General features: G+C 42.0%; 1 protein-coding gene across 7 annotated transcripts in view; it reads right to left on the bottom strand.

Annotated features, from left to right (window-relative positions):
- The window catches only part of DNM3 (dynamin 3), a 328780-nt gene that overhangs the window by 28334 nt on the left and 276953 nt on the right, over positions 1-23493 (bottom strand). For all 7 annotated transcript variants that reach the window (XM_029081396.2, XM_029081391.2, XM_029081392.2 and 4 more), the window contains 2 exons: positions 10408-10572; positions 2410-2636 (listed from right to left, as the gene is read on the bottom strand). In XM_029081396.2, coding sequence (XP_028937229.1) covers positions 2410-2636; positions 10408-10572 — 392 coding nt within the window. The remainder of the gene's footprint in view (positions 1-2409; positions 2637-10407; positions 10573-23493) is intronic.

Here is a 23493-nt window from a genome sequence, read left to right as displayed (position 1 = left end):
CCCAGCGCTTAGTACAGTGCCTGGGCACATAGTAAGTGCTAACAAATATAAAAAATAAAAAAAATGCAGACATCACAGTGTTGGCACTTACTTACTGGTAATATTGATCCTCTCTCGCCATTTGAATCTGTTGAATAGTGACTCTCGTATGTCTGTACACAGTTTTGGAAATATTGGGTTTCCTTGTTTGACTCATTTGCATAGGTTTATATAGTATTGGCGGTTGAACATTATAATTTAATTGTAGCTCAAATTCCTTGGAAGGTCTAAGTATGCTGAGTTATCTGCAATGCCAACAGCTTTTAGCAAAAGCAGCAGCGTGCTCTAGAGATAAATTTGGGAGTCAGAGGACCTAGGTTCTAATCTTGGCTCTGCCATTTGCCAGCTGTGTGACCTTGGGCAAGTCACTTGGGAAAGAAACTGTGTCTCGGTTTCCTCATCTGTACAATGGGGATTAAATAGAAGAGAGAAGCAGAGTTGCTTAGTGGACAGCGCACGGACTTGGGAGTCAGAGGTCATGGGTTCTAATCCCGGTTCTGCCACTTGTCAGCTGTGACTTTGGGCAAGTCACTTAACTTTCTCTGTGCCTGTTACCTCATCTGTAAAATGGGGAATAAGAGTGTGAGCCCCACGTGGGACAACCTGATAATCTTGTATCTACCCCAGTGCTTAGAACAGTGCTTGGCACATAGTAAGCATTTAACAAATGACATTATAATTATTATTACTATTAATCTTATTATTACAGCTGTTCTCCCTCTTACTTTGACTGTGAGCCCCAAATGGAACGGGGACTGTGTCCAACCTGATTGCTATATTTTACCCCAGTGCTTAGAACTGCACACTGTCCAAGATGTAAGGTTGGGCAAAGAATTAGAAAACTGTATCAGGAAAATTAGTATGTCTTTTGGGGAGACTGATAAAGTGAAGTGTCAACGTGGCATCTAGATTCAGACCAAACTGAAGGTAAATAAAGCAACTGTACTATTTAACAGTTGTTGAACAGCTGTGAAGACTCGGAGCCACATATGGGATGGGACTGTGTCCCTCTTGGTTATCTTGTATATACCTCAGTGCTTAGTACCGGGCTTGGCACATAGGAAACGCCTACCAAATACCACAACTGCTATTATTATTATTATTCTTATGACCTGGACTTAACAAAGACGTGATACTCAACCTCTACAACAGTTCCGCCGACGCCCCCAACACAGGATACTTAACCAATCAATGAGGCCCTGAAACGTAGTTAAGCCAAAACGATGCTTGTCACATCACACTTTTGCTGGGTGGGATGTGAGGAGAATGGATGACGGCAAGATATCCAACAGCTGCTCTATGGTGAGCTGAAATGGAAAAACCGTAAACATGGCGAGCAGTAAAAATGCCTCAAAATCACAGTGAAGCAAAATCTCAAATGGTGTGGCATTGCTCGCTGTGGGTAGCGAATGTGTCTGCCCACTCTAAGAGCTTAGCACAGTGCTCTGCACGTAGTAAGCACTCAATAAATATCATTGATTGACAGCAGTTGTTAGCTGAGAAGCAGCAGCGGCAATGGGGTGACCTGGAATTGGTGTTTGAGGAATATCAAGACACTATGAGGGTGAAAAGAAAACAGCACCAAGGCAGCAAGGTATTTGCTTTAACTTCCTTAGATATTTTGAAACTTCCTTAGATATTTTGAAATATATTTCTGTAGGTGTCTCTGATGATCGAACGCGTGACCCTCGGCCAGCTACCTGATAATAATAATAATAATTGTGGTATTTGTTAAGGGCATACTCTGTGCCAAGCCCTGTACTAAACTCTGGGATAGATACAAAATATCTATATGTGGTCCTATCCTATATGTGGTCCGACAGTCTAAGTAAGAGGGAGAACAGGTATTGAATCCCCATTTTGCACTCGAGAGAACTGAGGCAGTGAGAAGCTGTGACTTTGCCCAAGGTATCATAGCAGTTAAGTGGTGAAACCAGGTTCTCTGAGTCCTAGGCCCGTGCTCGTTGCACTAGGCCATGCTGCTTCTCTACCATTTGATAGTTTCTCTGGCCTTTATGGGTTGCATCCTCCAGTATCCTGGGCGGTAGGCGTTGGTCAGGCCTCAACATAAAACTGCTCCCATAGCCCCATTCGTAAGACTTTGGGTGGTGGTGCTTTTGGCCAACCATCTGCAGTGGTAAATCTGGACTGTCAGCCTTTGTGCACTCTAGCTCCACCAGTCCCTCTATTTTGTGCCAGCAAGCCCCCTGAATGAGAGGGGCACTATTGAACATCTTACCAGTCTGGATCCTAACCCAGTGCCAAAATGGCTCGGTTGGCCGGACACTCTACTGTTCAGCTCATTTCAAGTGATGCTACGCACAGAGGGATCGTGAAAGACCTCCAAGAACCTGAAGAGCTCCTCCCTACCTGCGGGAATGTTGTAACCAGGAATCATCCACTGGGGGAGGCGCAGGAGTGGATACGGTGGCGGTGTTGATGTCCCCAATGATAACTAGGGCTTCTTTCAGGGCTTGGTACATTCGGAGCATTTCATCTCGACGCTGAGCCTGCTCTGCTGACTCCTCCATCAGGGTGTTTTGGTCTTCAGAAGAATAGAGTTGTGCCAGGAGCTCTGAATTTATGAAGTCTTTGACCTGTGCAGGTAACCAGATATAAATGATTAAGATGGTATTTCTTAAGTGTTTACTATGTGTCAAGTACTGTTTTAAGCATTGGGGTAGATACAAGATAATCAGGTTGGACACCTTCCCTGTCCCACATGGGACTCACAGCTTTTATCCCCCTTTCACAGATGAGGTAACTGAGGCAAAGAAAATTTAAGTGACTTGCCCAAGCTAATACAGCAGACAAGTGGCAGTCGGGATTAAAACCCAGGTCCTTCTGACTCTCAGACCTGTGCTCTATCCACTAAGCCACACTGCTCCCCTTGATATAAAGAAAAGGGAATGTAATGAATGAGTGGGGGAACATCCTGCCTTGACTTCTGCGTCAGCCCCCTCACTGACCTCCCTGTCTCTAGCCTTTCTCCCTCCAGTCCCCGCTTCCCTTTGCTGCTCAGATCATTTTTCTAAAAAAAAATATTCTGCACACGCCTCTCTAGTCCTCAAAGACCTCTAGTGGCTGTCCATCCAACTCCACAACTCAAACAAAGATGCCTCACCACCGGCTGCAGTTCCCTCTCACCCTCCTGCCTCCCCGCATCTCCTCTCACTACAATACAGTTCACACACTTCACTCCTCTAGAACCGACCTACTTACTGTGCCACGATCTCATCTCTCTTGCTGTTGATGCCTTCTTTATGCCCTCTCTCCTGCCTGGAACTCTCTCCCTGTTCATATCCAACAGACCACCACACTCCCTATCTTTAAAGCCCTACTAAAAATCATTATTTCCTCCAGGAAGCCTTCCCTGACTAACTCTTCATCTCCCCACCTTATTCTCCCTCCCTTCTTTGTCACCTGTACACTTGGGACTATACCCTTTATGCACTTTGATACTCACACCACCCCTATCCCCACAGCGCTGATTTTCTATATCCTCATATTCACCCGTTTCCCTTATCTGTAATTGATTTTATTGTCTGTCTTCCCCACAAGACTGCAAGCACTTTCTGGACAGGGTGTGGAATACAGCTCCATTGTATTCTCCCAAGCTCAGTGCAGGACCCTGCATACACAGCAAATGCTCAATAAATACCACTGGTTGATTGAGTGATGGGAATAGCAGTCGGCTTGTCCTGAATGCGGGACGTGATCCCTCTGCACATTAGGTTTGGGCTCGATCTTGAGGTTTGCAATGGAGAATTGGGTCAAAAAAAAGAATTTTCCATTAGCAAATTTCCCTGAAAAAACACGCTTGGCTTCATGCAGACAGGGCCGTTATGTTTAGTCAGTTATTCATATGTGGTTTAAAGGCCTGGCCAAAGAGATCCAGAGGTCCTGGATTCCATTAAGGATGTGTGTGACCTTAGGGAAGTTATTTAATGTACTTTGTCTATTTTTTCTATGGTTCAGTGACATCACCACTCACTTGTCTCTCATGTGCTGGGGGATCCTTGGATGAAAGACAGCATTCCACGTGCAAGATACCTTTTTTCTTATCCACTGAGGTAACTGAGTATCTTTCAGATGCCTAAAATTTCCCAAGTTGCATTTGAATGGGGATCTAGAGGTGACAATTCCCCAACCCGAACAGGTTTCTGTCCTTGTAAAATAACATCTCAAGCCTTTCCAGGATTACTCTATTAATGAAACCTCCGCCTTAATCACATCTTCTTTCATCTTTGGTCTTCGATCAGTTCGCGGTGGGATAGCAAGACTCCCCTGGGCAGGTTTTCTAAGCAAAACCCACTCCATAAGTACCCTAAACTTGATCCACTGATTTCCTGCTCAGCCTGCCCTGATTTGGGAAATCTGGGCCACATTAAGACAGCTAAAACTGGCATTAGATTGAGTAGAAAAAAATACGTTAGAAAATAGTTTGAGACACCAATTGCTAGCATACTAAATTCCTGAATTTACTTTTCTCCCTCCCTCTTGAAGCACTTCCTTCATCTGGTTTCCATTCTCTGAAATGTATTCCCGCATCAGGTCCCTCCAGAAAACATTCCTGATCATTTATTTTCTCAAGGAAAAAGTCATACAAGATAGGAGATGGAACCGACCTGGTGCTGCACACCTACACCGCCATCCTCTTGTTTTCTGGGGAGACTTGGAGGTCCCCACTCACAGTCCTACAGATATTTCCACAAATCCTTCATTGTTTTTTGGGGGATGGCATGACTCAAATGTCAAAACCAGACCCTTTTCCTGGCTGTAGCTGACAATCCTGTTAATCCCTCCTAAAAGTCTGCATCTAGCTGAAGGAATATCGTTTAATACTTGATTAAATCAAATTTAAGAGAAAAAAAACTTCCCCAGAGGAGATTTAGAGCAGATCTGAGTTAGAAAGCAATTGTCAAACCACAAAACCAAAGTGTACATAAAGGGTCTTTCTCAGCATTCGGCTTACAGAGCTGTCTTTAATCAACCCACTTACTCCAAGGTGATGTTCCCCATTAAAAGAAAAAATCCACTCTCTGAAAGACCCTGTATCATTAGGACACGATGGAATGCATTACTAACATGTCAGCATTGATATCTGTATAGGAGTACATATGCCTGAGTACTCAAATCAAGGTTTCCCTAGAGGAATTTGATGCCATTCATGTGGTGCTTCCCCTTCTACGATATCATTAAAAAGATTCAAACTACCACCTAAGGGAAAGTCTACACAGCCATTAGATTTGAAATGTAAAGGAATGTGTTTATGCCTTCGAGACATCTTTTAAAGGGCTCAATATTTTCCTCTCTCTTCCTCCTCTTTCCCCTCTCTGTCAACAGCTGCAAAATATTTGATTCTGAAATATCTCTTGCGCTAACAGGGACATTTTAAAAGACCCCACAACTAGAGTAGAAAGTTCTAAGAGTTTTCATGAGGTTACGGTTACCAAGGAAACTACTTCCTTAGGATCGGTTTGTTTCAGGAATTCAGGGAGACAGCTCAGCCGGGTGTCTCTCACCAACACGCACATACATCTATATTTTTTACACATACGCACGCACAGACACTCACACATAAAATAATGGAATCGAATGCTTTCTTACTTTTGTTATTCTATTTCTTGTTAGGATTTTTAAAATCTTAGGATCTTGTAAGGAAGCTTAGATGCTTCTGAATTCTCAGTCCCAAGATATTTCGATGTGTTCAGGAGCACTAACAAAGTTTTGCTTTTTTTAGGAAGTTGGAAAAAATATTTTTTGAATATTATACCTACGGATATTTTTCTCCAACTGAAAACCCGAGTGGTTTGATTCATGACCGATGGAAACCAGACTGCTACAATGATATGTGTTTTTCTCTCGAATCTTAGAAAAAAAAAACTTGATGCGGAAAAGTTATGAAGTTTGAATCCAGGTCTCTGTTACTGGTGGCAGAGTCCACAGCCGGGCTTATGTCCTGGAACTGGATTTATAGGAGACATTACAGAATCACAGCATAAGCTGTGCTGGATCTGAGAGGGGCAGAGGTCCACTGCGGGTACTTGGCAAGGGGGTCTGCTCTCTGAGCAGTGGGACCACTTAGCAGTGGACTGGGGCATCCCCTGAGCCACTACTGCTTTGGAGGATGGCGGGTAAAGCCATTATCTTTCCTCCGGGACCACAAGAGTCCGGCTCAGAACTACGGCATCGAGTAATTGTGACTGAAGCCGGCCCAGAAAAACTTGTCATAAAAGTGCAGTTTCTTTGAGCCGTTGTTACCTGCTCTGTGTTAGTAATGAAACAGCTGCTGCATTTCAATGGACAAAGCCTTACGGTACGTCTGAGGCAAGGTATTTATTTCTAACCTTTAAACTTAAACAATTCCATATGGAGCCATGAGTGGCAGAATATTTAATGTAAACTTTCGAAGGGAACCGCTCACCAAATTCTGAACTTTATGGAAGTTGGCTGAAACAGGCGGAGGAGCCATTCCAATATCAAAGGGCCCCATTGAGCTCTGGATAGATTAGAACCTGAGAACCCCAATTTAGGCATTTGCTGGTCCAAGGGAACATCCGGTTTCACATACCACATTCCACGCTAAAGGAGGAGTGGGGTAGAGGCAGAGAGTGCCTGACTGGGAGTCAAAAATCAGGATTCCCAGTTCTGAATCCTGAAGAATTAGACGCTTGTACAAGCGTCTACATTCTGCTGCACCTCAATTTCCCCTTTACGTGCATTCTCCCCCACCCACAGAGTTTCCCCTTATTTTCCCCTTCCTTGGGGGAAAATCAAGTAGCCTTATAAAGTCCTCTAGACTGTATGCTTGATGTGAGCAGGGAATATGTCCATTATATTGTTAAATTGTATTCTCCCAAGTGCTTAGTACAGAGCTCCGCATACAGTAAGCCCTCAATAAATACGATCGATTGATTTGATGTTAAGGAAAAGTAAGACGCTATAAGCATACGTATCTTTAAAAGCATTGTTGTAATTGATAGTGGGATAGTCGATAAAGAAAATGATTGGGAAATTGATTATCTCCTATAAAATTTGACTCTAGCAGGTTGTAGAGCCAGAACTGAAAGAAAACTTCAGCAAACATCAACGAAAAATTCACAAATGACTGAACTCACTTCACAGAATCTCACCTTTCCCACCAGTCTACCAGGTCTTCCAGAAACCCCACTTGTATCTAATTCCTAGGCGGGGTAAACGGCATTTGCACCCAGTGGACGGTCAGTAAATATCAGTACTACTAAGTGCGGCCTGCAATTAAGCTGACCACTCCTTACCTCAGAGGGTAGCTATCCCAGACCTTGGGGCAGACCTCCATTTCTTAAAGGAATTGGAGCATGAGACATAGAAATTAACCCCCAGATGTTTATAAATGGTAGTTTTGAGAGTTGTGCTTTGTGGGGAAGTTTGTCTTACAGAGGCAATGGAAGGCGCAAGGAGAGGGACAAATGTATTCGGTGTTGAATTTCTGCCAAACTCGCCTTTCTCAGGGACAGAAGGGAAGTGCTGTTTCCTAGGGGTGTAATGAATACACTCTATATGGCAGAGGAAAGTATTATTAGGGCTGTAGTTAAAAGGGGGAATGGGAAGGTCTTCAATGCCTTCACCGTGATTGCTGACGTGCCTCCAAACTCTGGATCAGTAGCAAGCGACGGACCGATAGCATCACCAAACTACAATACAGGGCGCTGTTCTGATTGAAGTAAAGTTTTATGAGGCTATTATTTTGGTCCACCTCTTTTAATTCTTTTCGAGGGCTTTACAGGTATTTATATTAGGAGTGAAAAGAAACCGGATCAGGTTGGAACTCGGCTCCGCTAAACCAAAGATTGCTAGAATGGCAGTTTGGGTTTGAAAGTGATTTTGCCATCATAATGGAGGCCGCAGGGTGCCCTGTTCGAACCCAGTTGGTGACAGCGGGTCCTCAAGCCCACATGGGCTGGGTGACGCAGGAGATGCAATGCCCCCAGCCAATGCCTACGTCCTGGCTTTTTCCCGTTTGCCCCTGCTGGTCTCTGCTACCTCTCTCCCAGCCCACTCTGGGAACGCTTGCGTGCCATTCTATACGAGAAATTTTTACTTTCATCCCTGGCCTTGCTTTAGAGCTCTCCCACCCTCCTAGGACAGAGTTGAGCCCATATCGGAGGGGGGTAACCAAAGTTCGGAGAAGGGTTAAGTGGATTTTCCCAAATCCCACAGCTCACCGGAGGCAGAACTGGGTTTTGAATTTACGGACCCCTAGTTTCTAGTCTACGGTTTGGCTGCTCCATATCCTGTCTCTCTCCAGCTTCCAGACATTGTGCGCATTCAAGGTTGTAAGACTAGCTGAATAAATAACAGAAACTGGGGCTGTCCAGCTGGAGAACCAGAGGTTGCTAATGACCCACGATTGCTTCTCTCGGATGAATGGCTATACTGAGGGTGAAAAAAAAAAAACGGCTTTTGAAAAAAGGAAATATAAAAATGAAGTAGGCAGTTTGTTTCAAACTTCTTATAAACGTGTTTACTATGTACCTGTAACTTGTTACTGTGTTTATTTATAACCCTGCATTTATAAGAGCAATTAGTATACTCTCTGATTCACAAAGAACAATATTTTTCATTATTTCAACACTTAAAAAATAGATTTGACCCACATGATTGTTCGTAACAGAAATGCTTGGCGCATGGTTTATCAAGATCTGGAAAGTCCCGCCTAACGAAAGGGTGATTTCGCAAAACAAAACTCAGGTCATTGTTAGCGCCTTAAAAGGAGAGCTATAAATGAACAGAACCAGACTACACAATGCAGCCATTAAATTCTGATTGCCACAAATACACAAGAAAAGGAAAGGTATGCTACACATTATAGATTTTTCCCCTCACCATTTATAGACTAGGGGTAGATTACTGACTCTGACCTGGTGGGGATGTCTCTGACTTTTTTCAGGCCCAGCAGTAGAGTGGGGGAAAAGCTTTTCTAGGTGCCCGATGTCAGTTCAGCTCAAGGCTTTAACATTCGTTTAGGGGACAGGGCACAGTCAGAGGCTCTTGATGGCATTTGCTAAGCGGAGGCTGGCCTTGCCTAGAGGACCTACTACAATGCTGCCGGGCCTAGCGGCTCCTTTTTTCTTATCCAGCAGAGCCATTTTAGCATCTCCTAAAAGATGCAGAAAAGCCCAGTAGTTTTTATTTTGGAGAATGTTGGATGTGAGTGAATTCATATGAGGGCTATGGTGTGGCATTAGCAGTTGTGATAGTGGCCTCACCCAGTAGAGTGTAAGCCTCTCGTGGGCTGAGAATGTGTCATATCCTTCCATTGTACTAGCCCAAGGGTTTAGGCCACTGAATTCAGTAGGCACTTAATAAACACCATTACTTCTGAAGCCACTGGAAGGTCTGAATTCTGATGATAATTTCAAATGACAAGAAAACATGACACATCACTCCAGACAGCACAACCGGCATTCCCATCTCACAGGCCTGTAACTTTGGCGTTATCCTTGAATCCTCCCTCCCCTTCAACCCACATATTCAATCTGTAACTAAATGCTGTCAGTTCAACCTTCAAAACATTGCTAAAATCCATACTGCTACCGTGTTAATCCAAGCATTTATCCTATCCCGTCTTGATTACTCTATCAACCTTCTTGCTGGCCTCCCTGCCTCCAGTCTCGCTCCACCCCGGTCCATACTTCACTCTGCTGCCTGGATCATTTTTCTACAGAAACGTTCAGGCCAGGTTTCCCTGCTCCTCAAGGCCCTCCATCGACGGCCCATCCAACACCACATCAAACAGACACTCTTTACCGTGGGCTCTAAAGCACTCAATCTCCTTGCCCCCTTCTACCTCACCTAGCTGCTCTCCAACTATAAGCCAGGCCGCACACTTTGTTCCTCTAATGCTTACCTACTCACTGTACCTCGATCTCATCTATCTTGCCGCTGACCTGGAACAGCCTCCCTCTTCATATTTGACAATTACTCTGACCACCTTCAAATTCTTAATGAAGGTGTGTCTCCTCTAAGAAACCTTCGCTGACTAAGCCCTCATTTCTTCTTTTCTCACTCCCTTCTTCGTTGCCCTAACTTGCTCCCTTTATTTAGCCCCCTGCCCAAGCTCCACAGGACTTAAATACGTATCCGTAACATATTTATTTATATTAATATCTGTCTCCCCCTCTAGCTGTAAGCTCGCTATGGGCAGGGAATGTGTCTATTACACGATTGTGTTCTACTCTCCCAAGTGCTTGGTACTGTTCCCTGCATACCGTAAATACTCGATAAATACGGCTGATCGATAACACACACATTAAGAGGAATGTAGTTAGCAACGGAACCGAGGTGAAACAAAAAGAAAAGAAGTGGTATCTTGCTCTCACTTACATTATTGATCATAAGGTGCATTATTGTCTTGGGAATCAGATCTCGGATACACTTGTTGATAATAGACATGTAGGATTCGACGAGGTTGCGGATGGTCTCCACCTGTCTTTCCAGCTGGGGGTCCATGGAAAAGTTTTCGGTCTGGCCGCTCTCATCACTTTCGGCCTAACCAGGAATAAAGCAAAATATGAGTCCTCTTACCTGTCTCCTTTTTGAATGCAAAAGAAGAACCCTAACTCTTACCCAGTGATGAATCTCACAGTGAAGAGTGTGTTGATAATTTTAGGCCCTTGTCTGCAAGGGGCAAATGTCCCAACATGCTGACCAATTTTATTTCTATCAATTAATGGAATCTACTTGAGTGCTTACCGTGTGCAAAGCACTGCACCAAACACTTGGGAGAATGCAGTGCAAGAGCACTGGTTGACATGTTCCTTGCCAACCTGAGGTCCATCTACAGCTTATGGATAGTAACTGGTTCTTTAGTAAGATAACAGTCCTCTACACTGTAAGCTTCTTATGGGCAGAGACTATATCTACCAACTTTGCTGTACTGTACTCCTCTGACCACTTAGTACAGTGCTCTGCACACAGTAAGTGTTCATTAGATATGACTGAATGAATGCGGATCATTTGCCCTTTTTATTTTCTTTCTGGTTTTCATTGTTTTTACCTCTGAATTCTGCCATGACCACAAAGAGTTGGCTCCATCCCAAAAGATTCACTTACAATTGATTATATTTTGAATGAAACAAAAGAGACCTCCAGCCTAAAGAAGGTATTTATTCAAAAATGAGCAGAGAATCATTTGTCTTTTCTACCCTATGGAAACGGAGGGAATTAATTTGTTTTATGTTACAGGAGTTGGGCTCCAGCAACATCTTTATTAGCTACTGCTGACCAGTTGGTCTAATGTGGAAATCAACGGAGAACAAAAGACCTAGCCTGTAAATCAGATTGAACTATCATTACCACAAAGTGCTATACTGATACAATAAAAGATAGCTGGTTACGCAATAGTATTTGAAAAAGTTCCATTAAACAGAACTAAAAACTAAAAGATGGGAAATCACTTCCTGGCATTATGAAAATACTCTTCCGAGAATATGCGTACAATTTGATCTGCTATTATTTCATCAAATACATTATTTAATGGAAGTGGCAAATGAAGAACATAAAACCATTCTCATTATTAAATGAATAGGCAAGTGTGAAAGATATATTACTCAGATCAACGACAAGAAACAGCACTTGCTTCCAGGGAGTTTCAGGGGGATTGCTCTACATTTTGCCCCTTTATTTGTTCTGAAACATTTTAAAATACCAGCAATGAGAACATTTCTGCGCATACAGCTGTCTCCCTCTCTAGACTGTCAGCCTTTTTGTGGGCAGGGAACATGTTTCTGAGCTCTGTTATACTGTACTGTCCCCAGTGCTGAGTACAGTGCTCTGTGCACAGTAAGTGCTCAATAAATATCATTTATGATGATGATGATGATGAGGGAAATTCTAGATTGCTCAACTCAGCTTCTGGGGAATCTGCTATTGTGGCCTCAGAGTCCCCTGCCAAGGGGAGTGGTAGATTCCTGAGAAGCAGCATGGCCTAGGGGATAGATCAGGGGCTTGGGAGTCAGGGGATGTGGGTTCTAACCCCAGTTCTGCCATTTGTCTGCTGTGTGACCTTGAACAAGTCATTTCACTTCTCTGTGCCTCAGTTGCCTCATCTGTAAAATGGGGATTGAGATGGTGAGCCTCCTGCAGGACAGGGATTGTGTCCAACCTGAATATTTTGTAGCCACCCCAGTGCTTAGTACAGTGCCTGGCACATAGTAAGCATTAAACAAATGCTTTTCTACATCTCCCGGTAATATCCCAAACCTTCATGGCATTCACAGATGGTTTTGTCCTCCTTCAAATTCATATTTGTTTAGGCTATGCTTCTGAAATGAATTTGTTACTGGACATTTTGAACTGAGGCAATAGAGAATGCAGATCTAATAATCAACAATCATCACAGAATTCTTGAAGAGGGTATTTACCAAGGTAACAGAAGGAAATCAACTTGAAGTTCTGTTCTGGATTCTGGAACTCTAGTAGACACCCAGTCACGTGCAAACCGTAATCATTTGGTTAATGTTCTACACATGGTGGAGAGTCACAAAATTCGGAGTGAACATTTTTGGGGGGTTTGAGACAGAAACAAGCAGTAATTTCCCCTTCTAAAATGCCCAAGATGAATGGAGAAAATTGTACATCTATGGAATTTTTCTTTTAACTAAATAATTGCAGACAGCAAATGCTCTTTTCCCTACCCCCGAGATCTAACCAAATCCTCTATCGCCTCCTTTTGCTGTGTATATACTGTATATGACTATGTATTTTTTTTTGTTTAAATTACAGGATTGCAAAAAGATTCTTTGCTGGCTAAGCAGAGAAGTGACAGATGTTTATCATTATCCTCATCAAGGGAATGTAAAATAAAAATAGTAATTTGTCTCTGATCTTTGAGGCAAAGGGGAATGGTCTGCAAACATTTAACCTTTTATGTGCAGGTTCATTGGTGATGTTTACAGAATGAGGATAATACTGCAGGAGTCAATCTCTTTTTGAAAAATATAATAGATTTGGCTCCATGTTGCTCATTTTTTTCTAAACAGCTTTCACTTAGCTTCAAGTAATTCACCAAAAACAAATCCAACATCGTCAAGTTGCTTTAGAAATCCATATTACAACTTACTGTTTTTTCCCCTGTAAATCAAAATTGCTCCATCCTTTGTAGGCGCTTCTAAAAATTGCACTGCTTCATTTTGAAAACTCAGTTAAGAAAATAAAAATCTGGGCCAGTACCCCCCCATCCCTACCTCCTCCTCTTTAAGGTTTTAGGTTCTTATAAGAGAGGCTGTAAGAGTCTGTGAGCAAGAACTTGCCACAATTGCTTGAAATGTCTAATGGCAGGTGAGTCTGGGGCCACCACATTTCTTATGTCACTCTCCCTACTTCCCACAGTTCTCTGAATCATATATATATAAGAAAAGAAAAGAACTTTTCAAAAGAAAAGTCCCTAAATAAATCTGAGTAAAATGAGTGCTCTAACTCATGTAAATATAAAAACTAAGGGTAATTTTGATAAGGGAGACTGTAAGCTCATTGTGCGCAGACAATGTGTGTATTTATATTGTACTCCCCCAAGCATTTAGTACAGTGCTCTGCATACAGTATGCATTCAATATATACAATTGAATTAATGAGGCTTGAAAGGTAAAAGCATCTTCAAATCTTTAGTAACTGAAGGAGAATAAGTTCTTTCACTGATATAATTCAAATGGGACCATTTGATTTTTAAAAAAAAATTATGAAAAAGAGGCAGTTGCAATTCTATTTCAGCTAATAGCTTTTATGAAACGCCAATTTTGAGTTTTCACACTTTATGAGCAGCAAACCATCACCAAAACAAAATGCCAATACTCTTATTTTCACACATTCAGTTTGATATTTGTTTTTCGGTTTATAAATTGGTATGGAAATGAAATGCATATTAAATGTCATTATCCCAAGTTGAAGTAAGCAGTTTTTAAGTCCCAGAGCATAGTTTTCCAAACTGTATTTGCCAAATAATGTAGAAGTAGCTGTGACAACTTTATTCACCTTATTGCAATTAAAATCTACGAGCATCAATGGATATCTAACATGGAGAAAGAAGGCGGTATCCAAACCAGCGAGGAATTTACCATCTGACAATTAGATTTGTGTGGTATGTAAAAATAACCCTAATTTGCAGAAGCAGCTTTTTTGAATTGAAACAAATCAATAAACTAATTGAATAATAGTACAATAAGATGAGAAAGGCTGTTGGTTTCTACCGAGAGAGTATGCATGCATTTTACCACCAAGTTCAATAAACCAAGGTTTTGTCTGGCAGAAAATGTCAAAGCTCAAAGTGCCCTGGAGATAATGCTTGCTCAAAAATCCCATGTGGAGACCTGCATATTAAATGAAGAAGAAAAATCTCCAAGGATTCCAGTCATATTTAAAAGTGCTAGGAACAGCTGCTGTTCGAGGAACCTGAAACAGCTCTTAGGTCTGAAGAAATAAACAAAGCTGAGGGAAAAAAAGCTAAAGCTCAAGCTCTTCTCCACCACCCCACCATGATCACCAGGTAGTTTTATCCTGGGAAAACAGAGAAGAGGATTAGTCCACTCATATCACAAAACTGGCCAGAAAGATCAACCAAAATGGCAACACGAATGCTTCCGAAAGCTCCAGGCTGGGCCACTTTCAGACTGCATTACATCCATGGTTTGATGTTGTCTGTGTGTGACACTGTGTGACAGCTTACAATTGACTGCCCCCAAAGTTAAAGACATGGCCCTCAAGGAGCTAACAATCTCTGGGAAGGCTAGTGGGGCCATGATGCACGATTACTATTGCTAAGGAAAGACCCTGGGATTTAAATAACACTTAGATCATCATCCTTAACTTTTTTTGTTCACTGACAATGCCCTGTGTTCACTACAGGAAAATATATAACAATCACAGTCTTGTTACATGAAGCCTTTATATGCTAGGGAACAGAGTGAAAAACAGACCTTATACTTGATTCGATTGTTAATTGGGGTGGATTTTCCTCTCTTTTTTTCTATTCACTTCCTATACTCGCTAATCCACATGTAAGATTTCTGTCCCAAGATGGAGAGCTGCCTCTCATTTCGCATGTGCTTTAAGAGAAAGTCTGGATGACACTGGATAGATGTCTATCAACTCCGAAAGCCACATCCTCAATGGTCACTTACTGGGTGGTCCAATTGGTGGTGAGGAGATGGGGACAACACATCCCTTTCTTTTCAATTGCAAGGACTGAACAATGGAATAATCAAGGTCAAGTGGCCAAGTAGAGGAAGAAAATATTGTCCAAATATAAGATGGCAAACATCTAGCTACGGGAGAGGAAATCAGTAAAAACCACTTATGAGAAGCAGTGAGGCCCAGTGAAAGAGCACTGGGCTGGGAGTCAGAGGACCTGGGCTCTAATTCCACCACTGCACTTGTCTGTTGTGTGATCTTGGGCAAGTCGCTTCACTTCTCTGTGCCTCAGTTACCTCATCTGTAAAATGCAGATTAAGACTGTGAGTCCCATGTGGGAGAGGGACTGTGTTCAACCTAATTATCTTATATCGACTCTAGTGCTTAGTACAGTGCTTGCACATAGTGTTTAACAAATACCATTACCTACACCCCCCTCACACAACACCAAAAAAAAAAGCCAAGGGTTGTAGTGGATTACAAACTGAATTAGCATCAGCTGTGGATGGCAGTTGCTAAAAAAAAACCCAACATAACAAGGAGTTTGGAGTTTGACCAGTAAGAACCCTGAGGTAGTCCTCCCATTATATTCATCATTAGTCAGACCTTTAACAGAAGTCTATTGTCCAGTCCTGTCACTACATCTAAAGAGGCCAAATAATTCGATGAGGTTTCTAAGGAGAACAAAGGGAATGACTGGAGAGCTGGAAGATGACACTGATGAGAATAAGAGAAGAAATATGGGTGGTTTAACTCAGGGAAATGAAACCTGAGTAATATGAATTATTTGGAGAATGGACACCAGCTTTCCTTCATTTAACATGAAAAGTAGGCTGGAATTACAGCAGGATGGTCTAGGGTTAAATTGAAAATGAGAATTTCTTGGGGGCAGAGTTATTATGGCCTAGTGGAAAAGGCATAGGCCTGGGAGTTGGGGGGCCTGGGTTCTAATCCTGACTCTGCCATCTGCCTGCTGTGTGCACTTGGGCAAGTCATTTAACTTCTTTGTGCCTAAATTTCCTCATCTGGAAAATGGGGATTAAATACCTATTCTCCCTCCTATTTAATAATGTTGGTATTTGTTAAGTGCTTACTATGTGCAGAGCACTGTTCTAAGTGCTGGGGTAGACACAGGGTAATCAGGTTGTCCCACGAGAGGCTCACAGTCTTCACTCCCATTTTACAGATGAGGTAACTGAGGCACAGAGAAGTGAAGTGACTTGCCCACAGTCACACAGCTGACAAGTGGCAGAGCGGGGATTTGAACCTATGACCTCTGACTCCCCAGCCCAGGTTCTTTCCACTGAGCCACGCTGCTTTGGCATCCAATCTGCATATACTACATCTACTCCTGGGCTTAGTGCAGTGTTTGGCACATACGAAGTGTTTAACAAATACCACAATAATCATTTTTAGACGGGTTGTCTAAGGGAAGCTTTGGAATCTTCTTGAATAAAGGGTCATATGTTTGGGCTGCTTAATCCTCCGAGGTCTCTAGATATGTCAGTACATCAGCCACCTCAGCACTATGCAATTAATCTCTTCACTTCTATTTACCCTCTGTATCTATTCGCTCACTCATTTATCTATTTCATATTCAGTTATTTGGATCTGCTTAGTGTGCCCATTATCCTTCAAGAAGAACCTCAAAGGCCAGGACTGCATGCATCTTTATGTGCTCATATTATGTGCTCAATGAATACTCCTAATGATTAAGCTTTAGGTACAGACTTATGAAGTTTGACCTGCTTTTTCTGGGGAGAAAGCTACTTTTCAGAGGGTAGGTTAGGTAAGACTGTAATGCATTGTGAGGTTCTTAGAAGAAGGCAATCTTCAGGTGCAAGACATTTTTATTGAGATTCCTACAACACGAGCACCATTTTGGTACAGGGTATTTTTAGAAGAAGTTTGAAAGTCATCACTAGAATACCACCACTAAGTGCTTTCAAAATAGCTTAATGGCTTGGATTAGTTGATCAACTTTTAAGACGCTTCAGCTGCTTTTTTTGTTTTTCTCCCGGGTCACAGAGTGAAGCTGATTATAGGAAAATCTTGCACTCTTAACGGAAAATAGGGCAAAGGTTATAGGCGATAGGGATCCGGTTATATGGGTTTTGCAGAACTCATAACCAGGCTCATAAAAATGCTTTGTAAAAACGCTCTGTTCTGAAATGTCTGATACAAAGCAAATAAATGGGCTCAGGGAAAAGAGCCACATAAATCGTCCAGAAATATTTCCATGGAAGTTTGTGAAAATAGTCCTCCCCAGTCATGAGAAATGTGTGCAGCCATTTCACTATTCAGTGATGCTTATCCAAATAGCCCGCTCTTAAAGGATTTTTAAATACCTTCCTTGCAATGCTGGGCTTGAGTCAATGCCAAGAACTACTTCGTGTTTTTCTGAACAGACTGCTAGATGAGCAAAGAAAAAAAAAATCCGAACCAAACTAAAGAGACATAAAGGAGAAAAGCATGGTTGTTTACCAAACAAGTTCTGCTGAGAATTTGAGAAGTTTTACAATTCCCGAGTTGGCTTAAAGCCACCCCCAACCCAATTATAGCCACAGACCAAAATGGACAACTTATAGCTGGAGGTCAAAGGCATCTTCTACTATTCCTTATTTTAGACTAATAGATAAAGATAAACCAGATTGGGGAGAATTAAAAAAAAACCGAGAGGGCAAATAAATGAAAATCAAAAGGGTTTGCCTGAAAGTAGAGAGGCAATTAGCCTTGAAGGGATTCAGACAGAATCTGGTTACACAATGGCTGGCCAGCCTTCAGAGCAGAAAGCCAAAAACAACACTAGAAGCCAGCAGTGTAAATCATTTATAGAAATCAGACCAGTCTGTACTGAATAAAGTGTGGGGGTGTGTGTGTGTGTGGAGGTGTGGGGGTGTGTGTAGGGGAGGACGATATGTGTGTTGGGGGGAGGGGAGAGGGGCACATTTGGCCATCAATTCAATCATTAATGTTAAACTGTTGAGGCACTGTCCATTGTTCCTGATATCAGAGGGGCAAGTTACTTTTTAAAAAATGCTAGCAATTTTAGATAAATAACCAAAGCAAACTCACCAACAAGAATCTTTATAGCAAGATGAGTAAGTAAGTGGTGAATCATGCAGTCTGAATTAACACCCGACTGCTCTATCTGGGGTTTTTCCTTACTCCAGTGCCACAAGTTCCATTGGGGAGGGGAGAAGAATATGGTTCTTGAAAACTTGCCTATTTTATTTTCTCTTGCAAAAGGAATCACCTACCACTGCTGATTATTGGATGATTTTTCTCAAAAATTGTTTTCTCTCATGAACAGTACCCTGGAAGTTGCCCGTGACGAGAATGAGCCACTTTGGGAGAAGGTGTTTTGATTAGCAGTAGTAGTATTGAAATGCACCAGAGCTCCTGATTGCATTTACTGATTCTCTTCCCCCTATATCTGCGGTTCTGGAGGCCCAGACCGGGTGGGAAGGAAGTGAAAAATTGACTGACAATTTTCCAAGGGTTTGGTAAAAATGACACAAACAGAATATTTCACAATACTTAACCCGCATCTGACCACTAGTGAGACTGACTAGCCTATCGATAAACATGCCCCAGTGACACTGGATTATCTCCTTTGGAGCTGGATATAAAGAACACTTTCTAATCCACTCCTTCCCCTCACTTCTAACCCCCAAACAGATTTCCTGTTCCTCTTGGAGGTTCATTTTTCGGTGGGCTCCAACACACCTGATTTAGGAGCAATGATTTTTCTCTCTTGATTTTGGTTCTCAACTCTCATTGTTCTTCTTTTGGCAGTGCTGTTTCCAATTTTATAATACACACACATAGCCTTTCAGGAAAAGCACAAATCAGCAAGATTTAAAGCCTTGTGCTTTTGGATTTGAAGCCCCTAAAGGGAAACTGTGCTTCGTTTGCCAAGAAACACAGGACTACATTATTTCTTTTCCTCGATAAGACTAACAGCCGACTTGGGGGTCGTGGGGGGCGGGGAGCGAGACAGAGAGGGAGGGACAGAGAGGAAGGGGAGAAGGGGGTGGGAGATGAAGATGGCATTTTAATAGCTCCTACAAGTGATTTCACACAGCAGGAACCCTGTGCTCCAGACTTGAACCATTTCCTTCCTCCTATCCCTTGCACTTGGCTCAATTATTCTAAGGCGGTATGCTGAGTTGGGTATCGTCATCTCAGATGTGACTGGAAGGGGCACTGACTAACAAATGGCCTTTCCGACGGTGACACTGAGGAAGTCATACATAGCCATATCTCCTTTGGTGGGCCTGTTTGAGTGAGCAAACCACTCCTCTCCCAAGAGGGAAGGAGCAGGTATGTGGCTGGGGAGAAACTAAGGCCCTCTATTTCCGGTATCCAATGAGATGTTATTTAAAACCCTGAAAACTTTAATTCCTCTCCCCTCCCCCCCCCCCCGCCATAATTGGAGCCCCTTGCCTAAACGAAGTCACTTTCACAGAGCTGAAGGTCCAGCTCATTACTTCAACAAAATAGCAAAATGACTGAGATCTCTGTGCTGAAAATATACATTTTTAAACCCCTAATAATTAACTACATACTTCACGTTTGTAGTATGGACAACTGACCAGACGGGTACATTTTGTACTGAAACAAAATGTTACTTTCCATTTAAATAGTTTTTGAAACAAACAAAAAAAAATTCAAGAAAGGCAAAGTACTGCAATTAAAATCTCGGTGGATAAAATGTGATTGTGAGAACTGAGTAAAATTAATGCTTTGGAAAAAAATGTTTATAGCACTTGACTTCACAGACACACACATACCCCCCACCTCACACTGCTATTCATATTTGAAACCTTTAAATTGACTATTTTTCAATTTGAGAAGTCCCTGAATGCATGTAAGGAATACAGAAATGAGCACTTCCTTTTTCCTTCTGTTCTTTAACTCCTCTAATGGCTGAACTTAGTTGGCCGGTAAGAAAAGCTCTTCAGAAGCTGGTGGCAAAGTGAAAACAGAGGCCTTAGAGCCCCTTCATTAATAATAATAATAATATAATATTATAATAATATAATTATTATTAATAATAATGTTGGCTTTTGTTAAGTGCTTACTATGTACCAAGCACTGTTCTAAGTGCTGGGGTAGATACAAGGTCATCAGGTTGTCCTACATGGGGCTCACAGTCTTAATCCCCATTTTACAGATGAGGTAACTGAGGCACAGAGAAGTTGAGTGACTTGCCCAAAGTCACACAGCTGACAGGTGGCAGAGCCGGGATTAGAACCCACAACCTTCATTAGGGAAGAGTCTCTCGGCCATATGAAGACTCTTCGACCTGGGGACCAAACATGTAGAAAGGGACTTCACCAGACCATATATTTCTACAAAAACCTTTGCTTCTCCCCAATTTGATTCTAGATTTGGGGAAGTGAGTAAGTATGGGGTCTTTGAGGCATTCCACATCTGCCACTGATTCACAGTACAGCTCAGAGCAAATGGCTGGGCCTCAGTTTCTTCACTATAAAAAAATGGGGACACTACTGACCTACATTCTGAGAAATAATAAACATGATTTATAAAGCATTTGGCTATGTGTAAAGGGCTGAGAGCCAAAACACCCCTGCAAAAGACTGACTAATGTTGGGAGAATGCAAAAAAGGCAAGTTCATATGGAAGGAAAAAAATTTAATAATAGACAGCCAACTTAGAAATACAAAAACATCAGTGAATCGATTTTCACCTTGGAAAGCAACTGCAATTGTTAAATTACAGCCCCCCAAACTTAACACTATGGACAGATTTACTGAAAAGAGAAAGACAAAAGACTTAGGGAACATTCATTCATGTTCTATTCCTAGTGAGATCTGTCGTGACAGCTTTAAGTTCAATAGTGCATTCCTGAAGTAAGTGGCCTATATGGGATCATTCAGGAGAATGAAGTCCAGTATCACGCAGCTGTGCATGGAGGGGTAATTTTAGATGGCCAGATAATGTACACTCGAGTCCTGCGAAACCACAATACACCAGTGGATCACAATCTCTTTTGGTGAACCGCGCTGTTTATTGTGTTAGTCTTCTTTGGCTGTACACTCATCTGGGAAATCGAATGATCGGAATTTGTCAGTAAAGCCTTTCGGCCCCAGCAGCCAAGAGGTGGGTACCCTTTGACCCCAGCTTTAAAGACAGGCAAAGCTCCACAGAACCCAGCTGAGTCCATCCTGCAAGACCAAGATGGCCCGTGACATCCCATTTCAAAATGTAATGCACAAAACTGTCTCCTCCAGACGGGTATTTCAGGCACTCCCATCTTACTTGTTGTCACTGCTTTAAAAATGATTTTTCCATCTCATATGATTATGACACAAAAAAGATATCCTAAAATGGCACATTATATATTTTTCCTCCCTATTAACTCAAAACCAACTGAACTTATTATCTGAAAACATGTAAAAAAATCTCTTGGGTTGAGACCTGGTATATCATGTTTCAGGCTGAGGACTTTCTTTTTTTAAGTGTGCACTTCTAAAAGAGATTATACTGAAAATGCTGACAGACATAACAGCCCCAACAAAGAAGAGGGAAGTTTTAGTAGCCAGGGCCAATCCCTAAATAATTTTACTCCAAACAACAACTTTTCCATAATCGAATTTTGTTTTGAGTGGGGCGGAACCACTGTCAGTTTGCAAATATTAAAGGAAAACTCGAAGCTTGTCTCAACCCTAGTTCAAGAGATACTGGCTGATTAATTACACAACAAGGAGTGTTGAGAATCATTAAGTTAGGCCTTCTATGGCCTGAGGTGGACAGTTGAATGAAAGACTTGCTGCAGAAAATCTTTTAAAAATTTGAGAAAGTGTAAAACCAAACTTCGGACATGTTTCTGCCAGTAAATCCTCTTTGCTAACATTAAAATATGAGCTGAGGGAACAAACGAGAGAACAGGTCTGATCAGAAACAACCTTATTACTTCTAAGTATTCTGAATATTGGAAAGTAGCGTGGCATAGTGGAGAGAGCATGGGCCTAGGAGTCAGAAGGTCATGGATTCTAATTCCAGCTCCTCCACTTGTCTGCTTGCTGTGTGACCTTGGGCAAGTCACTTTCCCTTCTCTGTTCCTCGATTACCTCCTCTGTAAAATGGGGATTGAGACTGTGAGCCCCAAGTGGGCCAGAGACTATGTCCAGCCCGATTTGCTTGCCCACCCCAGTGCTTAGTACAGTGCCTGGCACAAAGTAAGTGCTTAGAAAATACCATAATTATTATTATTATTATTATTGTAAAGACAGATCTCAGGTGTTCCAAGAAAGATAATGATTTAAAGAATGATAACAGATGCAACAAAATCTCTGAACAGGATAAAAATGTTAATAATTCTCTTGTCTTTGGAAGCCTCAGTATCTGAGCTCAAGTTCACCTTGGGTAACTCCATCCGACCTACGTAAAGTTTCTGGTGTTATTTCAATTGGAAATGATATGACTTGCCCTCCTTTTTTTTATAGCATTATGCTACATTGTTCAGAAGCTGCTAAGCTCCATGTAAAGACACATGCATTTTGCTTAAGTGGTCTTGCCCATTGTAGCCCAACACAAGGCCGGAATTTAACTGAACAAAAGAACCTCTAGACTGTAAGCACGTTGTTGACAGGGAACGTGTCTACCAACTCTGTTGTACTGTGCTCTCCCAAATGCTTAGTTCAGTGATCTGCACACAGCAAGTGCTCAAAAAATACGAATGACTGATTTATTGATCAGATGAGCCTTCTATGTAGCACGGCTCTGATTAATGAGAGGGTGGAGAATTCTAGGTGTCCACAAGTATAAAGCACTGCATCGTGCTCTACTATTTGGTCTAAATGGCCTGTGACTTTTTTCTCTTTGAACCCCCTTTTCTTGAACACACTATTCAAAACCAATATTGGGCAGGGGACCCCATTTTATTCCTTGCAAAAAGGCTCACATAAGCATATCATTCCAAGCAACTGAAGTGAGATATGATGGTGCCATCTTAGGTATTCACCCATGAATTCAAATAAATCTTAAAGGTCCAGGGTTAGGCTTTCTAGCAACAAAAATATTTCTTTACACTCAATTGCTTATCCATTTAAGTAATCATCTAAAAAACTTGAATGCTACAAAAATAATCACATAGCACAGAGAGCCATTGCTGAATTGGAAAGGTTAAAAGAACCCAGATCCTGCCTGGATGTCATCAACTTGGGCCTAGCAATCAGCCCATTAGCAGGAGGAACATACCATCTAGAAGAAATACACACAAACAAAATAGAATGGGAGAGTCTGAAAAATGTGAGT

The sequence above is a fragment of the Ornithorhynchus anatinus genome, chromosome 16 (assembly GCF_004115215.2).
Source record: "Ornithorhynchus anatinus isolate Pmale09 chromosome 16, mOrnAna1.pri.v4, whole genome shotgun sequence".
Taxonomy (NCBI): domain Eukaryota; kingdom Metazoa; phylum Chordata; class Mammalia; order Monotremata; family Ornithorhynchidae; genus Ornithorhynchus; species Ornithorhynchus anatinus.
Note: the sequence above shows the minus strand (reverse complement) of the source record. Positions and strands in the feature narration are given on the sequence as shown.